Raw genomic sequence first — 25068 nt, 5'->3', positions numbered from 1 at the left:
GGAATACTTGATTCTGATTGGTCGATCACTAGCCTGACTGTTTTTTACATTGTAATACACCATTTTAATTCTTATCTGATCTTTAAAGGGTTAGTTTACCCAAAAATGAAAATTATATCAACGATTTACTCACCCTACACCCATCCTATAGGTGTACGCTATATGACTTTGCTATCTCACGACCAATTCGAATGAGTAAAAGGTGGCTAATTCGTTCGATTTCATGCTATTTGTCTAAACCCGTGTTAGGTACACTGTAAAAAATATTTTCATGATTTGTAATCACAACATTTTTCCTCTTGTCAAATCAACTTAGATAATTTATGTAGTTCAGATAACATAATATTTTGAGTTTATGGTGATTAAATGACTCTCCTTCATTGTATCAACTCAATTTTTCCATTTCAATGAACTTAAAATTAAAGGCAACCCGGTTACTTACTTTTTTTAAGTTAAACCAGCAATATTTTTTACAGTGTAGGTTTATTTAAATGCATACGAATTGGGCAATTCGTAAAATATGTACGAATTCGTACAATTTTTGCAAAATCATACAAGTGAGGTCGTATGAATTCGTACGAACTAGCCACCTTGTAAAATTCGTACGATCGGATTGGTCAAACACAGAGTTGAAAATAAACCCATGAAGTATACGGATGCCCTTGGAGTAGCTTAGAAGAAAAATAATGGATTCGCCAAAGACTCGACCAGGTAATTAAGTGTCCAGATCTTTAATTCTGATCTGAGACCTGAAATTATCACGAAAATCCCAGTTGCAAAACATCCAACGGGTAAATAACCACTGACCCTGCGAGTGAATTAAATCATTCCTCTTAATCTTCATCCAGATTATCAGGTGCGGACGGACGCTGCATTTATCACCCACAACTAATTAAATCCTAATGGCAAGAGAAAAAACTCTATTAAAAATCTTAAATGAAATCTCAAACTGAATAATGCGCCGAAGGTCTCAAGCGAGAGCAGATACAGGAATACACCAGTGACTACAAACACATTACAAAATTGATTTATTGCATTACAATTCAAAGGAGAACAATATTTGATGCATATTGTGGAATAAAAAGTAAGCAAAACTGTTGTAAAATCTTTAGGTCAGGGGTGTCCAATCCAGCTCTAACCCCAATTAAACACACCTGAACCAGCTAATCAAGGTCATACTAGAAACTTCTAGGCAAGTGTGTTGAAGTTGGAGCTAAACTCTCCAGGCCTGTGTCTGAAATCAGAACTTAAAATTTAGCAAACTGGCGCTCCAGTAGTAATGATAAGATTTAGTCATGGAAACCTTACATAAACCTTAAAGGAGTAGTTCAATTTTCTACTTCTTCTAAAAAAAAATTTGGTTAATAATTTACTCGCCCCCATGTCATCCAAGATGTCCATGTCTTTTTTTCTTTGGTCGAAAAGAAAGTAAGTTTTTTGATGAAGACATTCCAGGATTTTCTCCATATAATGGACTTCAATGGGGACCAAACGGTTCAAGGTCCAAACGACACTTTCAGTGCAAATTCCGAACTGTTCAAAGGGCTTTAAACGATTCCAGACGATGAATAAGGGTCTTATCAAGCGAAACGATCGCTCATTTAATAAATAGATAACAAAGTTTAAGTTTTATAAGCTCAAATGCTCACCTTGCTCTGTTCTGTGATGAGCGTTCGTGACTCTCCTGTTCGGACTCGTTCATCAAAATTAACGAATATTTTTCCAAGTCAATTCGTTCGTTAAATGAACCAAGTGACACGAAAAAATATTTGTTCGTTTTGATGAACGAGTTCGAACAGGAGAGTCACAGACAGAGCAAGGCGAGCATTCGTGCTTATAAAACTTTATTTTTTAAATGAGTGATCGTTTCGCTAGATAAGACCCTTATTCATCGTCTGGTGTCGTTTAAAGTCCTTTGAAGCTGCACTGAAACTCTCATTTGGACCTTGAACCGTTTGGACCCCATTGAAGTCCATTATATGGAGAAAATCCTGGAATGTTTTCATCAAAAACCTTAATTTCTTTTCGACTGAAGAAAGAAAGACATGGACATCTTGGATGACATGGGGGTGAGTAAATTATCAGCAAAAGTTTTTTTTAAAGTGAACTACTCCTTTAATTAAACAGTTTTTTTAATAATTAACTAAAAAGGAATTTATTCCTATAATATATTACATTGGGCCAGCGGTTTTGGACACCCCTGCTTTAGGTGAACCAAAATTCTTCCTGCTAGACAAAAATAAGATTCAGACTTGTTATATAGAAGGGAAAGGTTTAACAGATTGACTTTTTGGCAGTTTTCAGGGTCCAGTTGGCTAATCTGACATTTAAGTGAGGAGAAATGACCAGGAAAATCAAAGTTTTTTTTTTTTTATGGACAGTCGAATGACTTTTATTTGGCATACCATAAGAATCCGTCGGGACATGTGTGTTTTTGAGAGAAAGGTCTTGAGTTCAGAGGAGGAAGGCATTGATCAATTCACATCCTCTGAACTGGATTGATACCCAGAATGTCAAAGCCTTTGGCCATCACAGCTGCGGTGGCTTCACAGAGGAGCATCCGCCACATGTTGACTTTGACCACTTCCCCTGAGGAGAATGATTTAGAGCCGTCATTAGTCAAACAGGCCATTTTCAAAGGTTCATTTCAATCAAATCAATGACGTTTAGTCACGTCTTGGTCATTTAGGAAATTAAAATGTCATTAAAGGATTAGTTCACTTTTAAAAAAAAGATTTTGCTGATAATTTACTCACCCCCATGTCATCCAAGATGTCCATGTCTTTCTTTCTTCAGTCGAAAAGAAATAAAGGTTTTAGATGAAAACATTCCAGGATTTTTCTCCATATAATGGACTTCAATGGGGACCAAACGGTTCAAGGTCCAAAAGACAGTTTCAGTGCAGCTTCAGTTGAATGAACGAAGTAACTCGAAAAAAGATTCGTTCATTTTGACGAACGAATTCGAACAGGAGTCACGTACGCGCATCACAGAACAGAGCAAGGCGAGCATTTGTGCTTATAAAACTTAAACTTTTTATTTATTTTTTAAATGACCGCTTGTTTCGCTTGATAAGACCCTTATTCATCGTCTGCTGTCGTTTAAAGCTGCAGTGAAACTGTCTTTTGGATCTTGAACCGTTTGGTTCCCATTGAAGTCCATTATATGGAGAAAAATCCTGGAATGTTTTCATCAAAAACCTTAATTTCTTTTCGACTGAAGAAAGAAAGACGTGGACATCTTGGATGACATGGGGGTGAGTTAATTATCAGCAAAAAATTTTTTTAAGTGAACTAATCCTTTAATTTAATTTAATTTAATTTTAGAAAGTTTACTTTCTAAACTTTAGAAAAAAATGGTCTAATGCACTACCAATAAAAATAGTTACAAAGCCTTTATTATAGTTTTAGCTGGTTACAATTGGACGTTAAATTTTTAATTTTTTTTTTTTTATATTTTAATCTTTTTTTATTGTGGAACTTAGCAGTTAATTGCACTTACACCTGTAACATTTTTGCTTTCTGACCCAATCTGAGGAAGACTTTATGCAAAAATGCATCAATGTGCAGTTTTAGTTTTGTTTTATATTTTCAGTGCCCTCATGTGACCAACTAATTTCTGTTGTTTTAATACTTTAATATTTTTTTTTAATTTAATATTTTTAATTGACTAGTTTAAAGTGACACATTAGTCACCCAAAATACACTATTCAGGAAATTTGAAAATTATTTTTGCATTTGATGCCACGGAAATGACATTTTACCTTTAAATCCATGAGCTTTTAAAGTACTGTGCATAAACAAAAGGAAACCCAAAAGTCCCACAAGCAGCAGTCTTTATCAAACTCACAGTACAGCTCATTTCATTAGTCTATATTAAAAGACTAAAGAAGCTGTACGATTCAAGAGACGGTGCTTAAGTAACTAGTTTTTAATGGGAGAAAAAAAACAACCAAGGGACTTTCTATCTGATATTATCCCATATTAGATTTCCCAGTTCAAATGAATCATTTGTTGTTCGTTAAAACATATTGCAACAGTAAATTATTACATCTAAATTAAAACTCCTCTATTTAGCATCTTTCACTGCAGTATGAAAGTTTATACTGGCCTATGAGTTGAAACTAAACACATTTCTGGACCAATTACACTCCTGACACATCTTCTAAAGAGCATATGCTCCAAGTACATGGATTTATTTAACCATTAAAGCCTCAAGGTTTTGGGCACCGAATCTGTTTTTCTTTCTGGGCGAGCTACACTTATTTGTATTCTCGTGTCGGGCTTCAGGGTACGCACCTGTCTGCCGGTCCTTCTCCACGCAGTAGCAGCTGTCGTAAAACTCGGTGAAGGTGGTGGCCAGCTCGTACAGGTAGTCGCACAGTGTGTGAAGCAGCAGGTCGTCTGTGATCTTCTGCAGGATCTCGGGGAAGCGCAGGATGCACTTACCCAGTTTCCACTCCTTCTCATGGTCCAGTAAGACCTCTGTGGTCTCGGCTGCTTTGCGCAGGACGGCCTCCTGGATGTTAGCCAGTCTAGCTATAGACCTGCAGGTAGACCGAAGAAGAATGCGTCTTATAAAACATACTATACATTTCAGCATGGTCAAACTGGGTACATCAACATTTGATCTTGGAGAAAATTTACTTTATATATTATATATATATAATTTATTTATAGTTTATTTCATTTTTATTATAGTTCAAAAGCACTTTGAAATGAATTTTTGGTGTGTTTTATCTTACCTCAAGGGCATCTAGGATGTAGTTGTCGCAGTAGTTTCAATTTTGATATTTTTAGGTCAAACTGTTCTTGTCTGTCAGTCATATAATGGAGGTCTATGGTCACCACCTCAAAGAGCATGCATAGAGAAGTCCAAATTAAATTTAATTAGATTTAATGACTCGTGAATGTAAGTACACATTGATGGCCTAAGACACGAAACGAGCGGTTTGTGTGAGAAAACGAACAGTATTCATATCGTTTTTAACAACAAAAACCTGCGCTCTCAGATCACTTGGACGTGACTGTGGAGGTAAAAACGATATAAATACTGTTTGTTTTCTCACACAAACTGCTCGTTTCGTTTCTTAGGCCATCAATGTGTACTTACATTTACGAGTCATTAAATCATGTTTAATTTGGACTTCTCTGTGCATGCTCTTTGAGGTGGTGACCATAGACCTCCATTATATGACTGACAGACAAGAACGGTTTGACCTAAAAATATCAAAATTGAAACTACTGCAGAAACCAAGACACCTACATCTTGGATGCCCTTGAGGTAAGATAAAACATACCAAAAATTAATTTCAAAGTGAACTATGCCTTGAAGTATTTTAGGGCTGCCAAAATGTACACCGACCGCCTATACTGTGCATCATTTAAAAATGCTTAATGCCGTTAATAGTCTAAGTAATAAACGTGAGGGTATTTTTAAAAAGTATTTAATCATCTTGATGCCATGCAGGCTATTTACATGTACTGTAGTCATCAACGAACTATGCTGCCATGCCCAAATTACATTTTAGAGGGTTGGTGTTTAAAAAGGTTTTTATATAGCATAATATTTTAACATCCGTTTCTCACTAAAATCACAGAAACCAGCTCGTACGTCATTTAGTAAAAAACTTTTATGATGCTTTTTTTTGTCCATTTTGGATCTTGACAGCCACTGTGTATATTTTTACAATGTGGGGAAAAGCACTTCTTTTGTGTTTCATATAAAGAACAACGATGACGTCATTTTCATTTTCAAACAAGCTATTCTTTTAAATGGTCAACTATTGAGATCAACACAAGATGACAAAAAGCTAAACGTACACAAGAAGTGACATTTAACTGTAACAAACAGCTCACATAATTAAGAAAACATGTTACGAGAAAGAATCACCATGAGTAAGTGTCTAAAAGGCCCTTCTGCCAGAGAAATAGAGGATCGGGTTATATTGGCTGGATTCTGAGAAACGAAACACTGAAATCCCCATCAACTGCTGCCATGGCCAATTATTATTTTTTTGGCTCCTTCTCCTGTCATTGGCTCTGATTTCTACCTTCGCTTCTCCCAAATATGATTTTCTGTTAGCAATTGTTTTGAACAGCCAATTAAAGAAGACAGGAATAAGCTCTCCACGAGAGGGATTGTGGTACCCTACGCTCCTGACATCAGGTCAACAGCCCTCCTGAGACAGAAGAGCAAACACAAGGTGATAAAGAGTGAGAACAACAGAGCACATCCACTCAGGGGCCAGCAGAAGTAGATCTGTCACAAACACACACATTTCAGCCAGAAAACACACTCGCATTCGCCCCCGATTCCCACACACATCCCATTCCCACACAGCAGCACGGTTAAAACTGCCAGGACAACAGATAAACCGACTACCATTGAGAATGAACATGAAGGGCCGTTCAACAGTGTTGGTGAGCTCTATCCCAACATCCATGTGGGAAACATTCACGCCAACGTTTCCAGTACAGACCCACGTAAACATATCCCAGAATGCCTCACCTGAGGCACAATGGCTCAATACTTGTGTTGTCAAAATATTCGGTACCAAGTCGGTACTAAAAATTTTTAAACGTCACGGTACCAAGTCCCTGTTCTGGATGCGCATGATTTTGCTGATAATTTACTCACCCCCATTTCATCCAAGATGTCCATGTCTTTCTTTCTTCAGTCGAAAAGAAATTAAGGTTTTTGATGAATTGTCCATATAATGGACTTCAATGGGGTCCAAACGGTTCAAGGTCCAAATGAGAGTTTCAGTGCAAACTGTTCAAAGGGCTATAAACGATTCCAGACGATGAATAAGGGTCTTATCAAGCGAAACGATCGCTCATTTAAAAAATAAATAACAAAGTTTCAGTTTTATAAGCTCAAATGCTCGCCTTGCTCTGTTCTGTGACACGCGTTCGTGACTCTCCTGTTCGAACTCGTTCATCAAAATGAACGAATCTTTTCCGTGTCATTTGGTTGATTCAACGAACGAAACGAACACATTGACTCGGATTGATGAACGAGTTCGAACAGGAGAGTCACGAACGTGCCTCACAGAACAGAGCAAGGCGAGCATTTGAGCTTATAAAACTTAAACTTTGTTATTTATTTATTAAATGAGCGATCGTTTCGCTAGATAAAACATCACGCGATATCCAAAATGGCAGCTAGCGGCTAAATTATGGACATCAAGAGGATAAAACTTGGATATGAGTCTCCGGAAATACTCCGGAAGGATGCACGGCTACGAAAGTTCCAGGCTGGATAGAAAACCTTCTGGAAAGGCTAGAAAGACACCCCCGTGATGGCTAGCGCTAGCTCTTTAGCTTTCTGCTGGAAAAAAATGGTAAGAAAATTGATAAATCTGTCATCGAGTCGGAGGTGCCACGTGGCGTCGTGGACGATGCCATCGGTCTCTGAGGGTTCGCCATTTTTAAATACAGATTTGACTCGCTTTTGCAGCCTGCCTCAAGTGGCCACTCGATGAACTGCAGTTTATTTCACTTCCGTGTTGGCTTCACGAGAGAGACGGGGAGGTTGCCGCTTGGTTGAAACTCGCGGTTATGTTAAGGGGACAGACATACGGACTGGGAAAATGAAATGGAAAATACATTCAAGCATGAAAACCTATTCTAATAGACCCAAAACTTTGAAAAAGTCCATAACAGGTCCCCTTGAAAATACTCGAGTACCACATTAACGCAGATCAATACCCAGCGGGATTAATCCAATCCAATCCAATCCAACTTTATTTCTATAGCGCATTTTATAAACAGGAAGTTTCCAAAGTGCTGCACAGATGATTCATACATCCAGATCAATTAGCATACAATAAAAACAAAGAACAAAATAAAAACATCTCAGTCCAAGAATACAGTAAAATAATAACAGACATCAAAAGACCGATTAAAGACCTTAGAGATTAAAGACTGAGTGCTCACCTGATGCGTGTGAAGGCATAGAGGAGGTACGCTGCGGTGTTGCCCCGGTCGTCCAGCATCTTGTCGAAGGAAAAGACGTAGTCGTTGATGCGGTTGTGCGAGAGGTCTGCATATTTAATGCAGCCAAAGGCCACGGCACGCTGAGCCTTTACCAGCTCCTCCGGGGTCAGCACCTGTAACACACACACTTTCAATGTGGGGTTGAACAGCCAAGACCTTCAGAAAAACAAGTTACCCAGTATGTGCCGAATATGCAATGAGGATAAAATTACCAACGTAACTTCTGGAGCTGCCCTCCACTCGTTTATTTAGTCGACTAATCGCGCATTTATAGACCATTTCACAAGATGTAAACAACACTGGTCCAGAAGCACTTCCTGTTTCAGTTTTTTAACACTACATAAAAGCTGGGATAAAATACAACCAACAGAACATGTAAAACTGAATCAAAAAGTTAAACAAACATGTGAAATAAAGAAAACAGTTACAAACTGAAACAGGAAGTGCTTCTGGACCAGTGTTGTTTACATCTTGTGAAATGGTCTATATTAAAAAAAACATAAATCATAATAATGAGCCTTTAACTGCCAGGAACACATAAAACGTGCCACATGATTATGAGTGTGTGAACATGTTAATTTATTAATAATCTTTTTCTGTGTTTTTGGCTGCAATAGGTCTGAAGAAAAGAGAGGTTGTCCCGGTATATTTTTCTGTAGATATGAAAAAAATCAGATACGTACTGGTTAATTATGTATATGAACAAATGAGCAAATCTTTTTTCGAGTCATTTGGTTGATTCAACGAACGAAATGAATGAATTGACTCTAAAAAAGATTCGTTCGAACAGGAGAGTCACGAACGCGCATCACAGAACAGAGCAAGGCGAGCATTTGAGCTTATAAAACTTAAACTTTTTTATTTATTTTTTAAATGAGCGATCGTTTCGCTTGATAAGACCCTTATTCATCGTCTGGAATTGTTTAAAGCCCTTTGAAGCTGCACTGAAACTCTCATTTGGACCTTGAACCGTTTGGACCCCATTGAAGTCCATTATATGGAGAAAATCCTGAAATGTTTTCATCAAAAACCTTAATTTCTTTTTGATCTTGGATGACATGGGGGTGAGTAAATTATCAGCAAATGTTTTTTTTAAAAGTGAACTACTCCTTTAAGCCCTGTATGTGTGTGGAATTGCAAAACTACAGGTGTTGCAACAAAAAAACGTTGCCAGAAAACCAGAATTGCTCCATAATCGCGATGCCCCTAGTGTTCAGAGTGCTTTAAAAAGAAGAAAAAAATAGCGTCAGATCAGATCAAATATTGGCTCTGTCCTACATCACTAACTATGCTCACAGGATCGTTGCACGATTACACGCCTGCTAACTTCTTTGCCTAATTTAATGCAGCATATGCTACTTTCAATATTCCTGACAAATAAGGCACTTGGCAAAAGTCTGATTCACTTTAGGGAAAGCAAGTCTTTTTTTATACTTGGTACATCTGTAAAATAATAAAATCTACACAAAAAAAAAGTTTCCAAGTAAGGCTATTCGAGGACATTTACTTTGCTTACTTGCGTCTGAAACAATATAATGGTCTTTTACGCTCAGAAGCTCACTCGTTTGGGTGAGTGAGCCATTAGCATGCTCTTCATTTCTGAGCACAAAGGAGTTGTGAGAAATATAGGCAGTGATTGTCATTAGCACATCTGGTCTCATTTGAGATCCATCGATCTCTTCTGAATCGAGCTGACGGACTCAGGCACACAAAAGGAGTTGGATGAAGCTTTCAGGACGAGAGGCATTCGAAGGTGGCTCACCTTATCTCTCTCCTTCTCCTTCAGTTTGTCCATGGATCTCTTCAGACCCTCCTCCAGAAGGTCCATTAATCGCACCGTGTCCCCTGAACGAGTCTTGAACTTTTTCCTGGGATGGAAATTCCATGTTTATTAAAAAAAGACTCAAATAGCTCATCCAAAACAATATTTCTATGACAGCTAAAACCAGTGCTACATGAGCCACTAGCTGATTTACTGAACTGATTAATCAATTATTTCTTTGATAAATCGTACATTAAATTTTCTATTGGGTACCTTGCAAAGTTTAAAGTTATGGTTTAAAACGTAAAAAAGTCAAAACAAAGTAATTGGAAAAAAGACCTTTCAGCAGATAAACCACTAATGCTAGCACACATCTCCTCTGAACACCGAAGTGTAATTATTTTTCATTAATTTATATTATTTATATATTACAAATAATAATTTAAATTAATAATTAAATTATTTTAATTAATAATAATTTATATATTATATCAACATTTATATTTTGCCAAAATGTTGATAATATAATGAATTTGTACACTGTATTTACCTAAAGGATTTAGCGATTTATATTGTTTTATTGTTTTTATATTTTCCTTGTAAAGTTTTAACTGCTGTTTTTTTTTTTTTTTTTTTAAGTTAGACAATATTAACATCTGTCCAGGGACAATGGATGAAAAATAGCCTTTTGGCTAATTCTAGTACATTTGCAGTAATGCTAATTAATGTACACTGTCCCTGTCAAATAAATAAATAAATAAATAAAAATAAATAAAAAATAATCCTTCCGTAATCCACCTATCATTCATATAAAAATACTATTTTTGGCATTTCATCAAATCTGAAGCTGAACAGAATCAAAAATTCATTGCATTAATGTTACCAAGTGTCAAAGTGTCGCACTGATAGTGACAGTTAATTACACTTTTTTGCCCAAATAGAAATGCATTATAAGAATATACTCAAAAGTTAAGGTTCGGTAAGATTTTGAATATCTGCATTTGTTTGATCACATGTAAAATAAAATAAAAAAATAAATAAAAAGTTTTAAAAGTTTTTTTAAAAATAAACTGTAATATTGAGAAATTTTATTACAATGTTTTCTATCTGAACATGTGTGAATGTGAATTACTCCAGTCTTCAGTGTCACATGATCCTTCAGAAATCTTTCTAATATGCTGCTAAACATTTCTGATTGTTATCAGTGTTTGAAAACATTTCAAGTTGTAACATTAACTACGTTTTTACGGTCAGTTTACTGATCGACTTTACTGAATAAAAGAATTAGAGCGCAATTCGAAAGTAAATGCAAATGTTTTGTTTCTCATAGAAATGCATTTAAACTAATAGGGTCACACCACAGCTTTGTTGTGGTCACGCACAAAGATTTTGTTGATTATTTTCTGAATCCATTGTTATGCATATTATTGATTACTAGTTGTTGCAACACTATGGGTCAACATGATGCTGACAAAAGCTGACTTCCATACTGATCAATGCACTTACTTGTCCTCCCCGAGCACCACGCCGAAACCGGCATGCTCAACCCGTGTGACCTTGGGATCATACCAGCCTATCAACTGAGCAGCAGCAAAGACCACCTGGAAGTGCATTGCCTGCCGAACATCGTAAAAAAAAACATTATTTACATGACCATTAATACAAATAACACACAGTTCTACACAGTTTGGATGAAGATCCACTTTTTGGATTTTGGATAAATCCTTAAAGGGACACTTCACTCTGGAAAGATGAATGTGTATTTAAAATGGTTAATTTATGTATAATAAATGTGAAATTATGTTTTAATGGAGCTTTCTAGGCTGAGAAAAGGCAGAAAATGTATTTTTGGCTTATGTGGATGAAAGACAACAACTCCCAGAATGCACTTGCTTGTCTGAAATAAATAAATTAGATTGAAATAAAAGCTGTGCATGTAAACAATGAATGGCGACTGCAGAAATCCTGAATCCCGGACATGTCCGTGAAAAAGAGGATGGTAACCCCGACTACTCAGCTTTCGCCACAGAACAAGAGCCTGCTAGCTTAGCTTCCAAAAAAAGATGGCCGACACTATGTGTTCATTCTGTGAGTGAGATCGCCCTCTATGGGCGGGTTGAGGACCTGCGGGACAGACCCTACGACTGACTGTAGTCTGATCTCTGATGACGAAAAATTACGATTTTTGCGTCATCTGAGGATTTTTTACAGACAAAAAAAATACATAAATCTCTCGTCTCAGGGGGATATGCACTGTAATTCAAAAACACTACAGGTTTTCTACTAATACAAAGCTTAATGCTAAATCCTGAAGTATCCCTTTAATCAATTTTAAGCAAAGAAAGCATATTTCTTATCTAAACAAAGCAGAATTTTAAACTAGCAGTGTTGATAGAGATGCGAGCAGACCGTGTTCCTGACCTATGCCGACATTAATATTTGAATAGGTGGGGAGTCTATTGCACACATCTATAAACATACACAAATATGAATTCTGTGTCTCGCCCAGCATCAGATAACTTTGGGAAGGTTTTGTTCCCCAACACTCTCCATTACAAACCCATACACCCACACACCTGGCCGCTGTCAGTCACGTAGATGATGATGTCAGCTTTCTCGTCAAACAGACGATTTTTGATGGCAGCCAGATCGGAGGTATCGTATGTATAGCCTCCGTCCGATTTGACAACCGTCAGGGGAATAGACTGGCCCGGAGCAAAAACTATCTTCCTGCCCTCGTCCAACTCCACCAGCCCTGGCGAGAGAGAAGAGCATCAGCAGGGAATGTGAAATTGGATGTATAGTAAAGTCTAAAAATCTATCTTGGAACAACACTGCCCCCCAATGGACATGTGCGGATTGACATGCAATGCTTTTTTTAAAGGGATGTCCTGGGTCAATCAATTTTTGTCGATTGGCACAGAGTCGGTTTGTAAAAGCAAACGAAAATTGTGTTTACAGTATTGTACTTACGGTTGCACTGCACCAGAGTAAACATTAAACACTGGTTTGGAAGAAAAGACACTAGTACATGACACCAGTGCAATAAAATATAGACATTTTGCCTGTACAACGTTATATTCAATCTTAAAAAACATGATGTCAATGTAAATCTTCACAAGGATAACTGGGACTGTTCACTTGTCAATTATTCTTCAGAACAAACACTCAAATAAATATTAAGCAAGCAATTAAAAATAATAAATTAACAAAAAAAATTAAATATTAAATAAATATTACATTTAAAAAAAATTAACTGATACAAATAAAAATGTAATACATTTTAAAGTAGCAAAAACTAAATTTTAAAATGTGTTAATCAACTAAAAAATAATAAATAAAACAAAAGATACAAATAAAATAATAAATATGAATAAACTAAAAATAAACACAAACTAAATTATTTTATAAATAAAATAATAAAATAGTAAAAAAAAAAAAAAAAAAAAGCAACAAAAATCCCACAAACTTTATTTTTTCCCCATCTTAAAAGTGAAGTCCATTATTTTGGTACCACTAGCAGCACAAGACTTCCTGTTTGTCTGAACAAAAAAAGATTTGAAAAATTATTTATGCAAAAAAATAAAATATTAAATAAATATAAAATATTAAAAAATATATATTAAATAAATATTACATTTTTTTAAAAAAGAACTGATACAAAGAAAAAAGTAATACATTTTAAAGTAGCAAAAACAAAATTTTAAAATTGAAAAAAATATGTTAAATCAACTAAAAAATAATAAATAAAACAAAAGATAAAAATAAAATAATAAATATGAATAAACTAAAAATAAACACAAACAAACTAAATTATTTTATAAATAAAATAATAAAATAGTAAAAAAAAAAAAAAGCAACAAAAATCCCACAAACTTTATTTTTTCTCCATCTTAAAAGTGAAGTCCATTATTTTGGTACCACTAGCAGCACAAGACTTCCTGTTTGTCTGAACAAAAAAAGATTTGAGAAATTATTTATGCAAAAAAATTAAATATTAAATAAATATTAAATATTAAAAAAATATATTAAATAAATATTACATTTAAAAAAAAATGAACTGATACAAAGAAAAAAGTAATACATTTTAAAGTAGCAAAAACAAAATTTTAAAATTGAAAAAATATGTTAAATCAACTTAAAAATAATAAATAAAACAAAAGATAAAAATAAAATAATAAATATGAATAAACTAAAAATAAACAAAAACTAAAAATTTTATAAGTAAAATAACAAAATAGTAAAAAAGATAAAAGCAACAAAAACCCCACAAACGTTATTTTGTCCGTTATTTTGGTACCACTAGCAGCACAAGACTTTTTGTTTGTCTGAACAAAAAAAGATTTGAGAAATTATTTATGCAAAAAAATGCATAAAGGGGTCATGAACTGGCTTTTTAAAATTTTATTATATTGTTCTCTGAGGTCAACTTATGACATTTGCTTGGTTTTTACATTCAAACACATCAAAATGAATAAGTAATGGGCTATTTTCTACATAAGTTTTATACCTAGCTGAAAAAAAAACCGCTCGTTTGCGTAAAGTTTTTTAGTGCGCTCGCATAATTGCAGTGTGAAATCAAACCAAAACTTTCTGAAAGTATAAAATGCATCAAAACGTGAACTTTAGTTTTACACTTTCAGGGGTGAAAACGCCCTAAGACAACAACAGACTAAAGAAAGAGTCAAAGAGCTCTCCACCTGTACCTTTTTCCTCAAACTCCTTCACCACGGCGGTCATCATGTCCTGGTAGAAGGACTCTCCTCGCTCTTGTATGCGAATTTCCAGGCAGTCGTAAATCTTCTGAAACTCTGCATCAGCAAAGCGGACAGAAGCGGAAGGGACAAGACGGTTTAATTACAACAGTCACACCACAGGGAAATCAAACGCAGCACCCTCCTGGTTTAGCAAAGCCTAGCAGAAAAAACACACACTAATTGACCTTCATTAGGCAAGCCTCAGCGGGGGAACGAGGTTTGATTAAAGGGTAAAGGTGGATGCCGTCACATCAGAGTCGAGATCTGCTGTCGCCGGATGTGTTTAATGTGTCCCAACTTGACTTAACAAACATTTTTCCTCTGCAATAAATGTGTGAGTAATGTCTCAGCTTAACCCTAAAACCGTATTCTGGACAAATGTGGGCAAATTAGTTTTGATTTATTTTTAAAAAATACTTCCATTGACCTGAGCGGTACAAGACTTGGCTACTTTTCCTAAGTTTGCCTCCTGAACAAACATTTTTTTTGACTCAATTCTATAATGTTAAGTTGGTGAAAATAAAACTTCTTAATCTTGTATTTGGGTCAAAAATGGGCACCCATAGAAATGAATGGGAAAAACTGTAATTTAGATCATTCTAAAATAAGCCAAAATAAGACACCAGGAGACAGCAAAGTCACTTCATCTTTAGGTTTTATCTCTAAGAACTTATTGGAATGATATTTTAATGTAGTTAAAATAAATAAATAAATAAAACGTAAAAATAAGCATAATTTACATAGAAAATATGGTACTTTTTGAAGTAAATAAATTAAATTTATACTGATCTACTGTCCTAAAACATTAGGTAACATTTCAGAATAATGGTCCGTCATTATTAGGTAAAGCAGGACAAATGAGTGGCACTACATTAACACTTCAGATACTATTATTAACTAACATGGAAACAAGATTAACTAATCAGTGGATGAACCAAACATTACTTAGACTCTAAACCCTGGTGATGTCAAAAGTGATGTCATTGTTCGGTCTCGTGATCCTAAATTTGGTCAATGTGCACTTTTAGGCTTCAATCCCATTGGAGGAATATGAGGGAAGTGTGCCGGAGTAGATAGATGCTACATAGAGAAGAAAATTATGTTTTTATGCTAAAAATAAAAGCATAAGACTGAAGACTGCAGAAATTCACATTCACACATATTCAGATAGAAAACATTGTAATAACATTTCTCAATATTACAGTTTATTTTACTTTTTTTTATTTTTAAAAAACTTTTAAAACTTTTTATTTATTTTTTTATTTTATTTTACATGTGATCAAACAAATGCAGATATTCAAAATCTTACCGAAACTTAACTTTTGAAAATATTCTTATAGTGCAAGCATTTCTATTTGGCAAAAAGTGTAATTAAATGTCACTATCAGTGCGACACTTTGAATACTTGGTAACATTAATGCAATGAATTTTTGATTCTAGATTTGATGAAATGCCAAAAATAGTATTTTTACATGAATGATAGCTGGATTACGGAATGATTATTTTTTTATTTTTTTTTATTTTTTTCAAATTTTCATAATGCATTTTCATAAAATGTCAAATAAAAATCTACTTAGATTGATATAAGCATTTTTAATTTATTAATATAGTTTAAAACTGTGAATGCAATAAACAAAAATGTATTACATTGTGAATATAGACTGCAGTTGGCAATATATTTTAAAGTCGAACCAAGGCGTCATTTAATTGATCAAAAATACAGTACAATGCCAAGTAACCATTATCAATTTTAATGTATTTTATTCCTGTGGAGGCAAATATGAATTGCTCCAGTCTTTAGTGTCACATGATCCTTCAGAAATCATTCTAATACGCTGATTTGTTGCTCAAGAAAGATTTCTGATTATTATAAATGTTGAAAAGTCTCATATTTCTGTGGAAACTGCGATACGTTTTATTCAAGATTCCAGTGAGATCAAAAGAACAGCATTTATTTAAAAAAAAATTTAAACAAAATAAACATTTTTAATTGTAATTTTTGAACAACTTAATAAATCCTTGCTGAATAAAAATATGAAAAAGTTATAGGTTGTTTGCATCTTTGATATTTTGCATAGCTTCCTTTACCAGTTAACAGCTCACATGATCCTGAGATAAATACAGTTAAAGTCCCCGTGAAATCAAAATTGAACCTATTTACTTTGTTAGTGCATATTACTAGTCTTGTGGTGAACAATTAATCCGTGCAAGTAAATATATATTAAAAAAATGTTTTACCTTAGTAATCTTTAATAAAAATCGGAAAAGTTACTTCCGGTCTGGAACGGTTTCTTTTTCTGATGACGTAGGTTTCACAGTTTGGGTGGGGAAACGCTTAACCACTCCCCTCAAACCGTTAGTTTGCTATGAGCGAGAGATGGAGAGGAGGAGCGCTAGAGTAAAACCCTGCCCTCTGTTCAATATTCCGTTTCACTTGGAAATACGTCACAGCACTGGAGAAAAATCGTTTGCAACTTCCGGTTCACGGGGACTTTAATATGTACATTTTAGGTGCTAATATGTACATTTTAAGTGTTAATAGGTGCATTTTAGGTTCTAATTTGTACATTTTCGGTGCTAATATGTACATTTCAGGTGCTAATATGTATATTTTAAGAGTTAATATGTGCATTTTAGGTGTTAATAAGTACATTTCAGGGGCTAATATGTCTATTTTAGGTCATAATATGTACATTTTAGGTGCTAATATGTACGTTTTAGGTTCTCATTTTAGAAGTTAAAGTCCCCGTGAAATCAAAATTGAACCTATTTACTTTGTTAGTGCATATTACTAGTCTTGTGGTGAACAATTAATCCGTGCAAGTAAATATATATTAAAAAAATGTTTTACCTTAGTAATCTTTAATAAAAATCGGAAAAGTTACTTCCGGTCTGGAACGGTTTCTTTTTCTGATGACGTAGGTTTCACAGTTTGGGTGGGGAAACGCTTAACCACTCCCCTCAAACCGTTAGTTTGCTATGAGCGAGAGATGGAGAGGAGGAGCGCTAGAGTAAAACCCTGCCCTCTGTTCAATATTCCGTTTCACTTGGAAATACGTCACAGCACTGGAGAAAAATCGTTTGCAACTTCCGGTTCACGGGGACTTTAATATGTACATTTTAGGTGCTAATATGTACATTTTAAGTGTTAATAGGTGCATTTTAGGTTCTAATTTGTACATTTTCGGTGCTAATATGTACATTTCAGGTGCTAATATGTATATTTTAAGAGTTAATATGTGCATTTTAGGTGTTAATAAGTACATTTCAGGGGCTAATATGTCTATTTTAGGTCATAATATGTACATTTTAGGTGCTAATATGTACGTTTTAGGTTCTCATTTTAGAAGTTAAAGTCCCCGTGAAATCAAAATTGAACCTATTTACTTTGTTAGTGCATATTACTAGTCTTGTGGTGAACAATTAATCCGTGCAAGTAAAAATATATTAAAAAAATGTTTTACCTTGGTAATCTTTAATCAAAAACGGAAAAGTTACTTCCGGTCTGGAACGGTTTCTTTTTCTGATGACGTAGGTTTCACAGTTTGGGTGGGGAAACGCTTAACCACTCCCCTCAAACCGTTAGTTTGCTATGAGCGAGAGATGGAGAGGAGGAGCGCTAGAGTAAAACCCTGCCCTCTGTTCAATATTCCGTTTCACTTGGAAATACGTCACAGCACTGGAGAAAAATCGTTTGCAACTTCCGGTTCACGGGGACTTTAAAGCTGCAGGTTCAGCTGATATTCTGACTGTTGTTTCAGAGAATAATGTGACGCAGAGCGTGTGAATGCCTCTAGAGGGCACATGCTGTCTGTGGAGGTTTGTGCTAGCATTAATGTGGAAGGCTTTGGTCTTTTCAATACTTGATAAAGTGAGAATGACATCATTAGTGTGCCTCGCACGTACCGTTCCGGGACACGTCACAGATCAGGTTCCAGGCTTTGATGAAGTCGGGCTCTTTGCTCTGGAGTTTAACCACACACTGGTAGGCTCTCTTCTTAAACTCTTCATCCTCATCAAACCTCTTCTTAGACTCCTGATAGCCATGAGAGAAGAAACGAGTTGAACAGCTTTGAAAAAGCTCTTAGATTGCTTCAAAGCCTCCTGTAAAGACTACAGGGTCCCATAAAAATACAAAATGCAAACAGATCTAAATTAAAGCATGACTCAATCAGTATAGTGTGCCAAAAAGAAAATAAAAATTAATAATAAGAGGGTAAAGACTGTCAAACTTCACTTTCATTTCTTGGCACACAGCAGTTTTGCAAGGAAACATTGTGTTGGGTAAGCAAAAACGGCTCTGTAAGCAATAAGCATCAAATGCATCGCAACAAATGAAAAGCACAAAGTGTTCGGACAGACCTGCAGAAAACAGCTGATTCTTGCACTCTGTGTGCTTTTTATTTGAGAATTTTGACTATTTTTATGACAGAGCCAGGAAATTACAGGAGTTTTTGAGTAACACTTTATCTATGCAGTAGTTAAGCATTAACACACCGCTAGTTCATGATAGCAAAGGCATATTTATGCAGTAGATAAGCTTTTACATAATTAAATGAACACATATTAACTAAGGGTATATTAAAGGGATAGTTCATTTTGAAATTAAAGGAGTAGTTCACTTTAAAAAAAACTTTTGCTGATAATTTACTCTCCCCCGTGTCATCCAAGATGTCCATGTCTTTCTTTCTTCAGTCGAAAAGAAATTAAGGTTTTTGATGAAAACATTCCAGGATTTTTCTCCATATAATGGACTTCAATGGGGTCCAAAAGACAGTTTCAGTGCAAACTGTTCAAAGGGCTTTAAACGATTCCAGACGATGAATAAGGGTCTTATCTAGCGAAGCGATCGATCATTTAATAAATAAATAACAAAGCTTAAGTTTTATAAGCTCAAATGGTCGCCTTGCTCTGTTTGACTCGGAAAAATTGACTCGGAAAAAGGTTTGTTCATTTTGATGAACGAGTTCGAACGGGAGAGTCACGAACGAGCATCACAGAACAGAGCAAGGCGAGCATTTGAGCTTATAAAACTTAAACTTTGTTATTTATTTATTAAATGAGCGATCGTTTTGCTTGATAAGACCATTATTCATCGTCTGGAATCGTTTAAAGTCCTTTGAAGCTGCACTGAAAGTGTCTTTTAGACCTTGAACCGTTTGGTTCCCATTGAAGTCCATTATATGGAGAAAAATCCTGAATTTCTTTTCGACTGAAGAAAGAAAGACATGGACATCTTGGATGACATGGGGGTGAGTATATTATCAGCAAAAGTTTTTTTTAAGTGAACTTCTCCTTTAATTTTTGGTATGTTTTTACCTCAAGGGCATCCAAGATGTAGGTGACTTTGGTTCCGCAGTCTTTTTATTCAGTATATAAGAAATATTTAGCTTTTTATGTTAAATTAATACCATGAGAAATTTATATATAAATTTATATAGATATATCGTGCACCAATATAAAGTACAATAAATGTTAGTGAAACATCAGCAAGTCCGATCATTTTTAAACACACCCCTTCAGGTTGTATATAACATGTACTCACTTTGTAGAAAGACTGAAGGTCACAAATAGGCGGGGAAACACTGAGATAATTTGGGAACTTGTCTTTCAAATGAGCAATGAGCATCCCGAACTGTGTCCCCCAGTCTCCAACATGGTTCAACCTGACAGATAGAGATAGAGGAAGAAAGGATTAAAGAGATGCACTCCAACACTAATGAACACACAGATTACTGCTGGCCAATTCATTCAGTAGCACCTCATTGCAGTACACGAGATCCAGGGGGCGGAGTCGGATCCAGATCTGAGGGGTGGAGTTGGGTAGGTTAAGGGGTGGGGTTAGGGATCAGGGGGTGGAGATGGGTAGGTTTAGGGGTGGGGTCAGGGATCAGGGGGTGGAGATGGGTGGGGTTAGGGATCAGGGGGTGGAGCTGGATAGGTTTAAGGATTAGGGAGTGGAGATGGGTAGGTTTAGGGGTGGGGTTAGGAATCAGGGGGTGGAGATGGGTAGGTTTAGGGATCAGGGGGTGGAGCTGGGTAGTTTTAGGGGTGGGGTTAGGGATCAAGGGGTGGAGATGGGTAGGTTTAGGGATCAGGGGGTGGAGCTGGGTAGGTTTAGGGGTGGGGTTAGAGATCAGGGGGTGGAGCTGGGTAGGTTTAGGGGTGGGGTTAGGAATCAGGGGGTGGAGCTGGGTAGGTTTAGGGGTGGGTTTAGAAATCAGGGGGTGGAGATGGGTAGGTTTAGGGATCAGGGGGTGGAGCTGGGTAGTTTTAGGGGTGGGGTTAGGGATCAAGGGGTGGAGATGGGTAGGTTTAGGGATCAGGGGGTGGAGCTGGGTAGGTTTAGGGGTGGGGTTAGAGATCAGGGGGTGGAGATGGGTAGGTTTAGGGATCAGGGGGTGGAGCTGGGTAGGATTAGGGGTGGGGTTAGAGATCAGGGGGTGGAGCTGGATAGGTTTAAGGATTAGGGAGTGGAGATGGGTAGGTTTAGGGGTGGGGTTAGGGATCAGGGGGTGGAGCTGGGTAGGTTTAGGGGTGGGTTTAGAAATCAGGGGGTGGAGATGGGTAGGTTTAGGGATCAGGGGGTGGAGCTGGGTAGGATTAGGGGTGGGGTTAGAGATCAGGGGGTGGAGATGGGTAGGTTTAGGGGTCCTCCCCGTGGATTTCATGTTCTGCAGTAAGGACAATCTCAATTCATTCCCATGTGTTACGCAGCACGTTTGAGGTTCATCCTCGTGTCACGAGTGAAGACGTGACGTGGTGGACTGACTGCTTTAGGCCCCATCCACACTACTATGTTTTAGTTTAGAAACAGAGAGCTTTTTGCTACGTTTGCACCTCCCGTCCAGACTAAAACGGAAAAAACGAAGGACTTTAGAAACGATGACGGAGGGGCTCACGCTCGGCTCTCTGATTGGGTGTCATCAGTCATGGCGTGTCCTTCCCTGAAGCGTTACTGACTGTCTTTGCTAGCAGCTGTTGTGCCGTTTTATAATACCTCTCACGCGACCATTAAAGATTTCCACGCAATTTCTCCCGACAGCAAAAAAAAAAAAAAAACGCAACGGCTAAGCCGGTTTTTCCAGCAATCAGTAATCATCATCGGTCGATATTTAAATTTGATGAAAGCTCACAGTTGAGCTTTACTAACACACACCAACCTTAGCACTTCATAACCCAGGAACTCGAAGAGTCGACACATGCTGTCTCCAATAATGGTGGAGCGCAGGTGACCGACATGCATCTCTTTGGCAATGTTAGGTGAGGAGAAGTCCACAATAACCTGAAAAACAGCAATAAGAGTAAAGACACTGCTTTATAGAACGATTTTGTGAAACATTTCATCAGTGAAACTCCTACCTTCTTTTTCTTCACCAGTGGTGGAGGCTGAACGCCATTCACAAGCAGGTTTGAGAGAAGTTTAGAGACAAACATTCTCTTGAGATGAACGTTGATAAACCCTACAACGCAATATGTACTCGGTTATTTATTATAAATCTTTAGAATGATTATTTGTGAAAATGATGTTCTGAACAAACCTGGTCCTGCGATTTCTGTTCTCTCAATTAACTCGTTGTTGGGAACGTTTTGGATAATCTTCTCTGCTATCTCCCTGGGGCTGACCTTCTGTCCTTTAGCTTTCATCATCTTAAAACATGCATTTGCAAATATAATTCCATACAACTGGACAAAAGAAACAATATTCTTTTCTTTCAACAAAAAGTTTGGAATGATATTAAAGAGGAACATCAGACAAGTTCACCCAAAAAATGAAAATGTGGACATCATATAAAGAAAACTGACCTGAGACATGGCCATGGCACTGTTACACTGATAATCGCCAAACTTGGCCTGCTGGTTGGGCGAGACCGAAAGTGGCGGGTTCTCCAGGTCCGGGTAGGCTGTGCTGATGGCCTTCCCAAAGATCTGCTGCAAACTCTGGTTGATGTTCAACATCGCCTTGCCGTCTTGGTTCATCTCCTCCTGTAAACTCTGAGGAAACACAGTAGCAACAGATTTAATTACGGTGTTATTTTAGTATATACTATGTATATGTTCACACAGCAGCAGAATATGGTTGTCAGTCCTGTAATTAAGTCCTTAAAGGAGTAGTTCACTTTTAAAAAAAAACTTTTGCCGATAATTCACTCACCCCCATGTCATCCAAGATGTCCATGTCTTTCTTTCTTTAGTCGAAAAGAAATTAAGAAATTTCAGGATTTTTCTCCATATAATGGACTTCAATGGGGTCCAAACGGTTCAAGGTCCAAATGAGAGTTTCAGTGCAGCTTCAAAGGGCTTTAAACGACACCAGACGATGAATAAGCGTCTTATCTTATCTAAATTACAGGATTTTTCTTCATATAATGGACTTCAATGGATCGTTCATTCAACGAACAAATTGAACAAAAAGACTAGAAAAAAAGATTAGTTCATTTTGATGAACGAGTTCGAACGGGAGAGTCACGAACGCGCATCACAGAACAGAGCAAGGCGAGCATTTGGAGCTTATAAAACTTAAACTTTGTTATTTATTTTTTTAAATGAGCGATCGTTTCACTTGATAAGACCCTTATTCATCGTCTGGGATCGTTTAAAGCCCTTTGAACAGTTTGCACTGAAACTGCAGATGAAAATTCGCCTGTATGGCTAAATCTGGCACACTTACATGTTGGACCTTGTACTCATGGTAATTAATGTGCATTGTCCCTTTAAATAAAGAAACTCAAACTCTCATTTGGACCCTCAACCGTTTGGACCCCATTGAAGTCCATTATATGGAGAAAAATCCTGAAATTTCTTAATTTCTTTTCGACTGAAGAAAGAAAGACATGGACATCTTGGATGACATGGGGGTGAGTAAATTATCAGCAAAAGTTTTTTGAAAAGTGAACTACTCATTTAAGTGAGTGTAAGATGATGACAAAAATATCCAATATTGACACAGATTTTTTTTTTTTTAAATCTGATAACCGATATGCCATAATGCATAATTACAGTGTAGATTGTTTTGTGATCCTGTTGCAATGTACTAAAGCTTTGCAAATACAAGTTTTACAGAACATTATACCACAAAAATAAAATGTGCTCATGACGAGTCCAAATTATTGTGTTTTATTCTTACATTAGCTCCTGACACAAAATTGAATATGTGAAATTAAATGAAACGTGCATTGAACATTGGCAGTGAAGGTCAAACGGTCACAGATTACAATCATCTCATTTAAAGGAAGAGCACATCACACTCACGGCTCTCAGGATGTTGAGGCGGTACTTCAGACGGGAGTTCTCCTCTCGTAACTCATCCAGCTGTGAAGAAGTGAAGTCCGGCTGCTGTGGATCTCTCAGTCTTTCGATTTCGTCTTGGAGTAACTTGATTTCTCTCTCCTACATGGCATATTGAAAACAGAAAATCTCAGGAAGGCAAGGGACAAAGATCACACAACCATCAGATAGCACACATCTCAGTTATAAGAAGTATTCCAAAGTGCAAGCTGATTGGGGCAGTACCAATGAGACACGTGACGTCACTAATATTGTTTGGTATACTACACATTTCTATTTCAGTTTCACTTTGACTGGTTACTTTGTGGCTTTCTGTTCAAAGTAGGTACAAAAAAAACACCACATTCACAAGCATACGTCTTTGCATTTAAGCATTAGCTGTGGACTTCAGTTTCATGATGCTCATATTGTCAAAGTACACACAATAACTCAACGCATCCTAGCTCTGCAGCTCACTAGATATTAAGGCACACTCAGTACAGTACGTCATGATCTATTCTCCCCATATTTAAATAAAACAGTTAGACTAAAGTATTTTACATCCCATCCGAGCCGAATGTGTAGGTTGAACGATCATGACTGTCAGACCTGATGCGTGTTTCAGTCCCTTACGTCAGAACACGAGAAACACATGGAAACATGAACACAACTTTTAACTGTACAACTTTTAATGCAAAGCTGACCTGTCGCTGAAGTCGGGACGTGTGCTCGCCAACGGGGTCGCCCATTTTTTTCCGATAAAGTTAGGTAAAAACAGCCACAAATTCTATAAATGTGCACTTCTCCAACGTGAAGAGTCGCTTTCGCCGGCTTCGTTGCGTCACTTCCGTTTTAGCAGCGAATGGTGAATCAGTTGGACGGGGATCAATCAAAAGCATAAAATCAAAGCGTTTTCTCCATAAAGTAATTGATTTTTGGATTTATACCCTACAAACCTTTAAAGAAACATTTACAGTGAGCGAAGTATAACGTTATTTGTTTTAATAATATCGCACACCATGGTGAGAAACTACATTACCCATGATTCTGTGTACTTTTTGATCTTGTTTGGAATGGTGTGATGAGAGTTTTATTTATTTATTTTTTTCAAGCGAACATTTTGATTTTGGATCGATTTTTCAATTTTCGTTTGTGGGTCATGGGTTCGACATTTTATTTGCAGACGTGGGCGGTGCTGAAACGCTCCTTTCATCTGATTGGTCAAACCGCTCCGCCTTCAGGACCGTTCAGGGGTGCGTTTCCCGAAAGCATCGTTAGCCAA

The 25068-nt window shown here is 36.7% G+C and overlaps 1 protein-coding gene across 1 annotated transcript; it reads right to left on the bottom strand.

The window, feature by feature from the left end:
• Positions 1–1011: 1011 nt before the first annotated feature.
• rars1 (arginyl-tRNA synthetase 1) lies at positions 1012–24648 on the bottom strand. The gene is made up of 15 exons (XM_089123883.1): positions 24491–24648; positions 23772–23909; positions 22326–22514; positions 22061–22169; positions 21882–21982; positions 21683–21804; positions 20065–20185; positions 18426–18555; positions 14469–14573; positions 12339–12517; positions 11269–11378; positions 9763–9868; positions 7941–8113; positions 4299–4546; positions 1012–2589 (listed from the first exon to the last, which is right to left on the bottom strand). The coding sequence occupies exons 1-15, from the start codon at positions 24533–24535 to the stop codon at positions 2480–2482; spliced, it is 1986 nt and encodes a 661-aa protein (XP_088980009.1). The 5' UTR covers positions 24536–24648; the 3' UTR covers positions 1012–2479.
• Positions 24649–25068: the final 420 nt, after the last annotated feature.

Source organism: Pimephales promelas, chromosome 19, assembly GCF_988280905.1.
Source record: "Pimephales promelas chromosome 19, fPimPro1.hap1.1, whole genome shotgun sequence".
In the NCBI taxonomy this organism is placed as follows: domain Eukaryota; kingdom Metazoa; phylum Chordata; class Actinopteri; order Cypriniformes; family Leuciscidae; genus Pimephales; species Pimephales promelas.
This window is presented reverse-complemented; position numbering and strand designations above follow the sequence as displayed.

Bases quoted from the DNA above. Each gene is read 5' to 3' on its own strand.
- rars1 (XM_089123883.1), bottom strand. From the start codon at position 24,535: ATGGGCGACCCCGTTGGCGAGCACACGTCCCGACTTCAGCGACAG. The intron at 22,170-22,325 runs GTCAGTTTTCTT...GCATGTTTTAAG, and splicing joins GTGCCATGGCCATGTCTCAG to ATGATGAAAGCTAAAGGACA. The intron at 20,186-21,682 runs GTTGGTGTGTGT...TCTATCTGTCAG, and splicing joins CTGGGTTATGAAGTGCTAAG to GTTGAACCATGTTGGAGACT.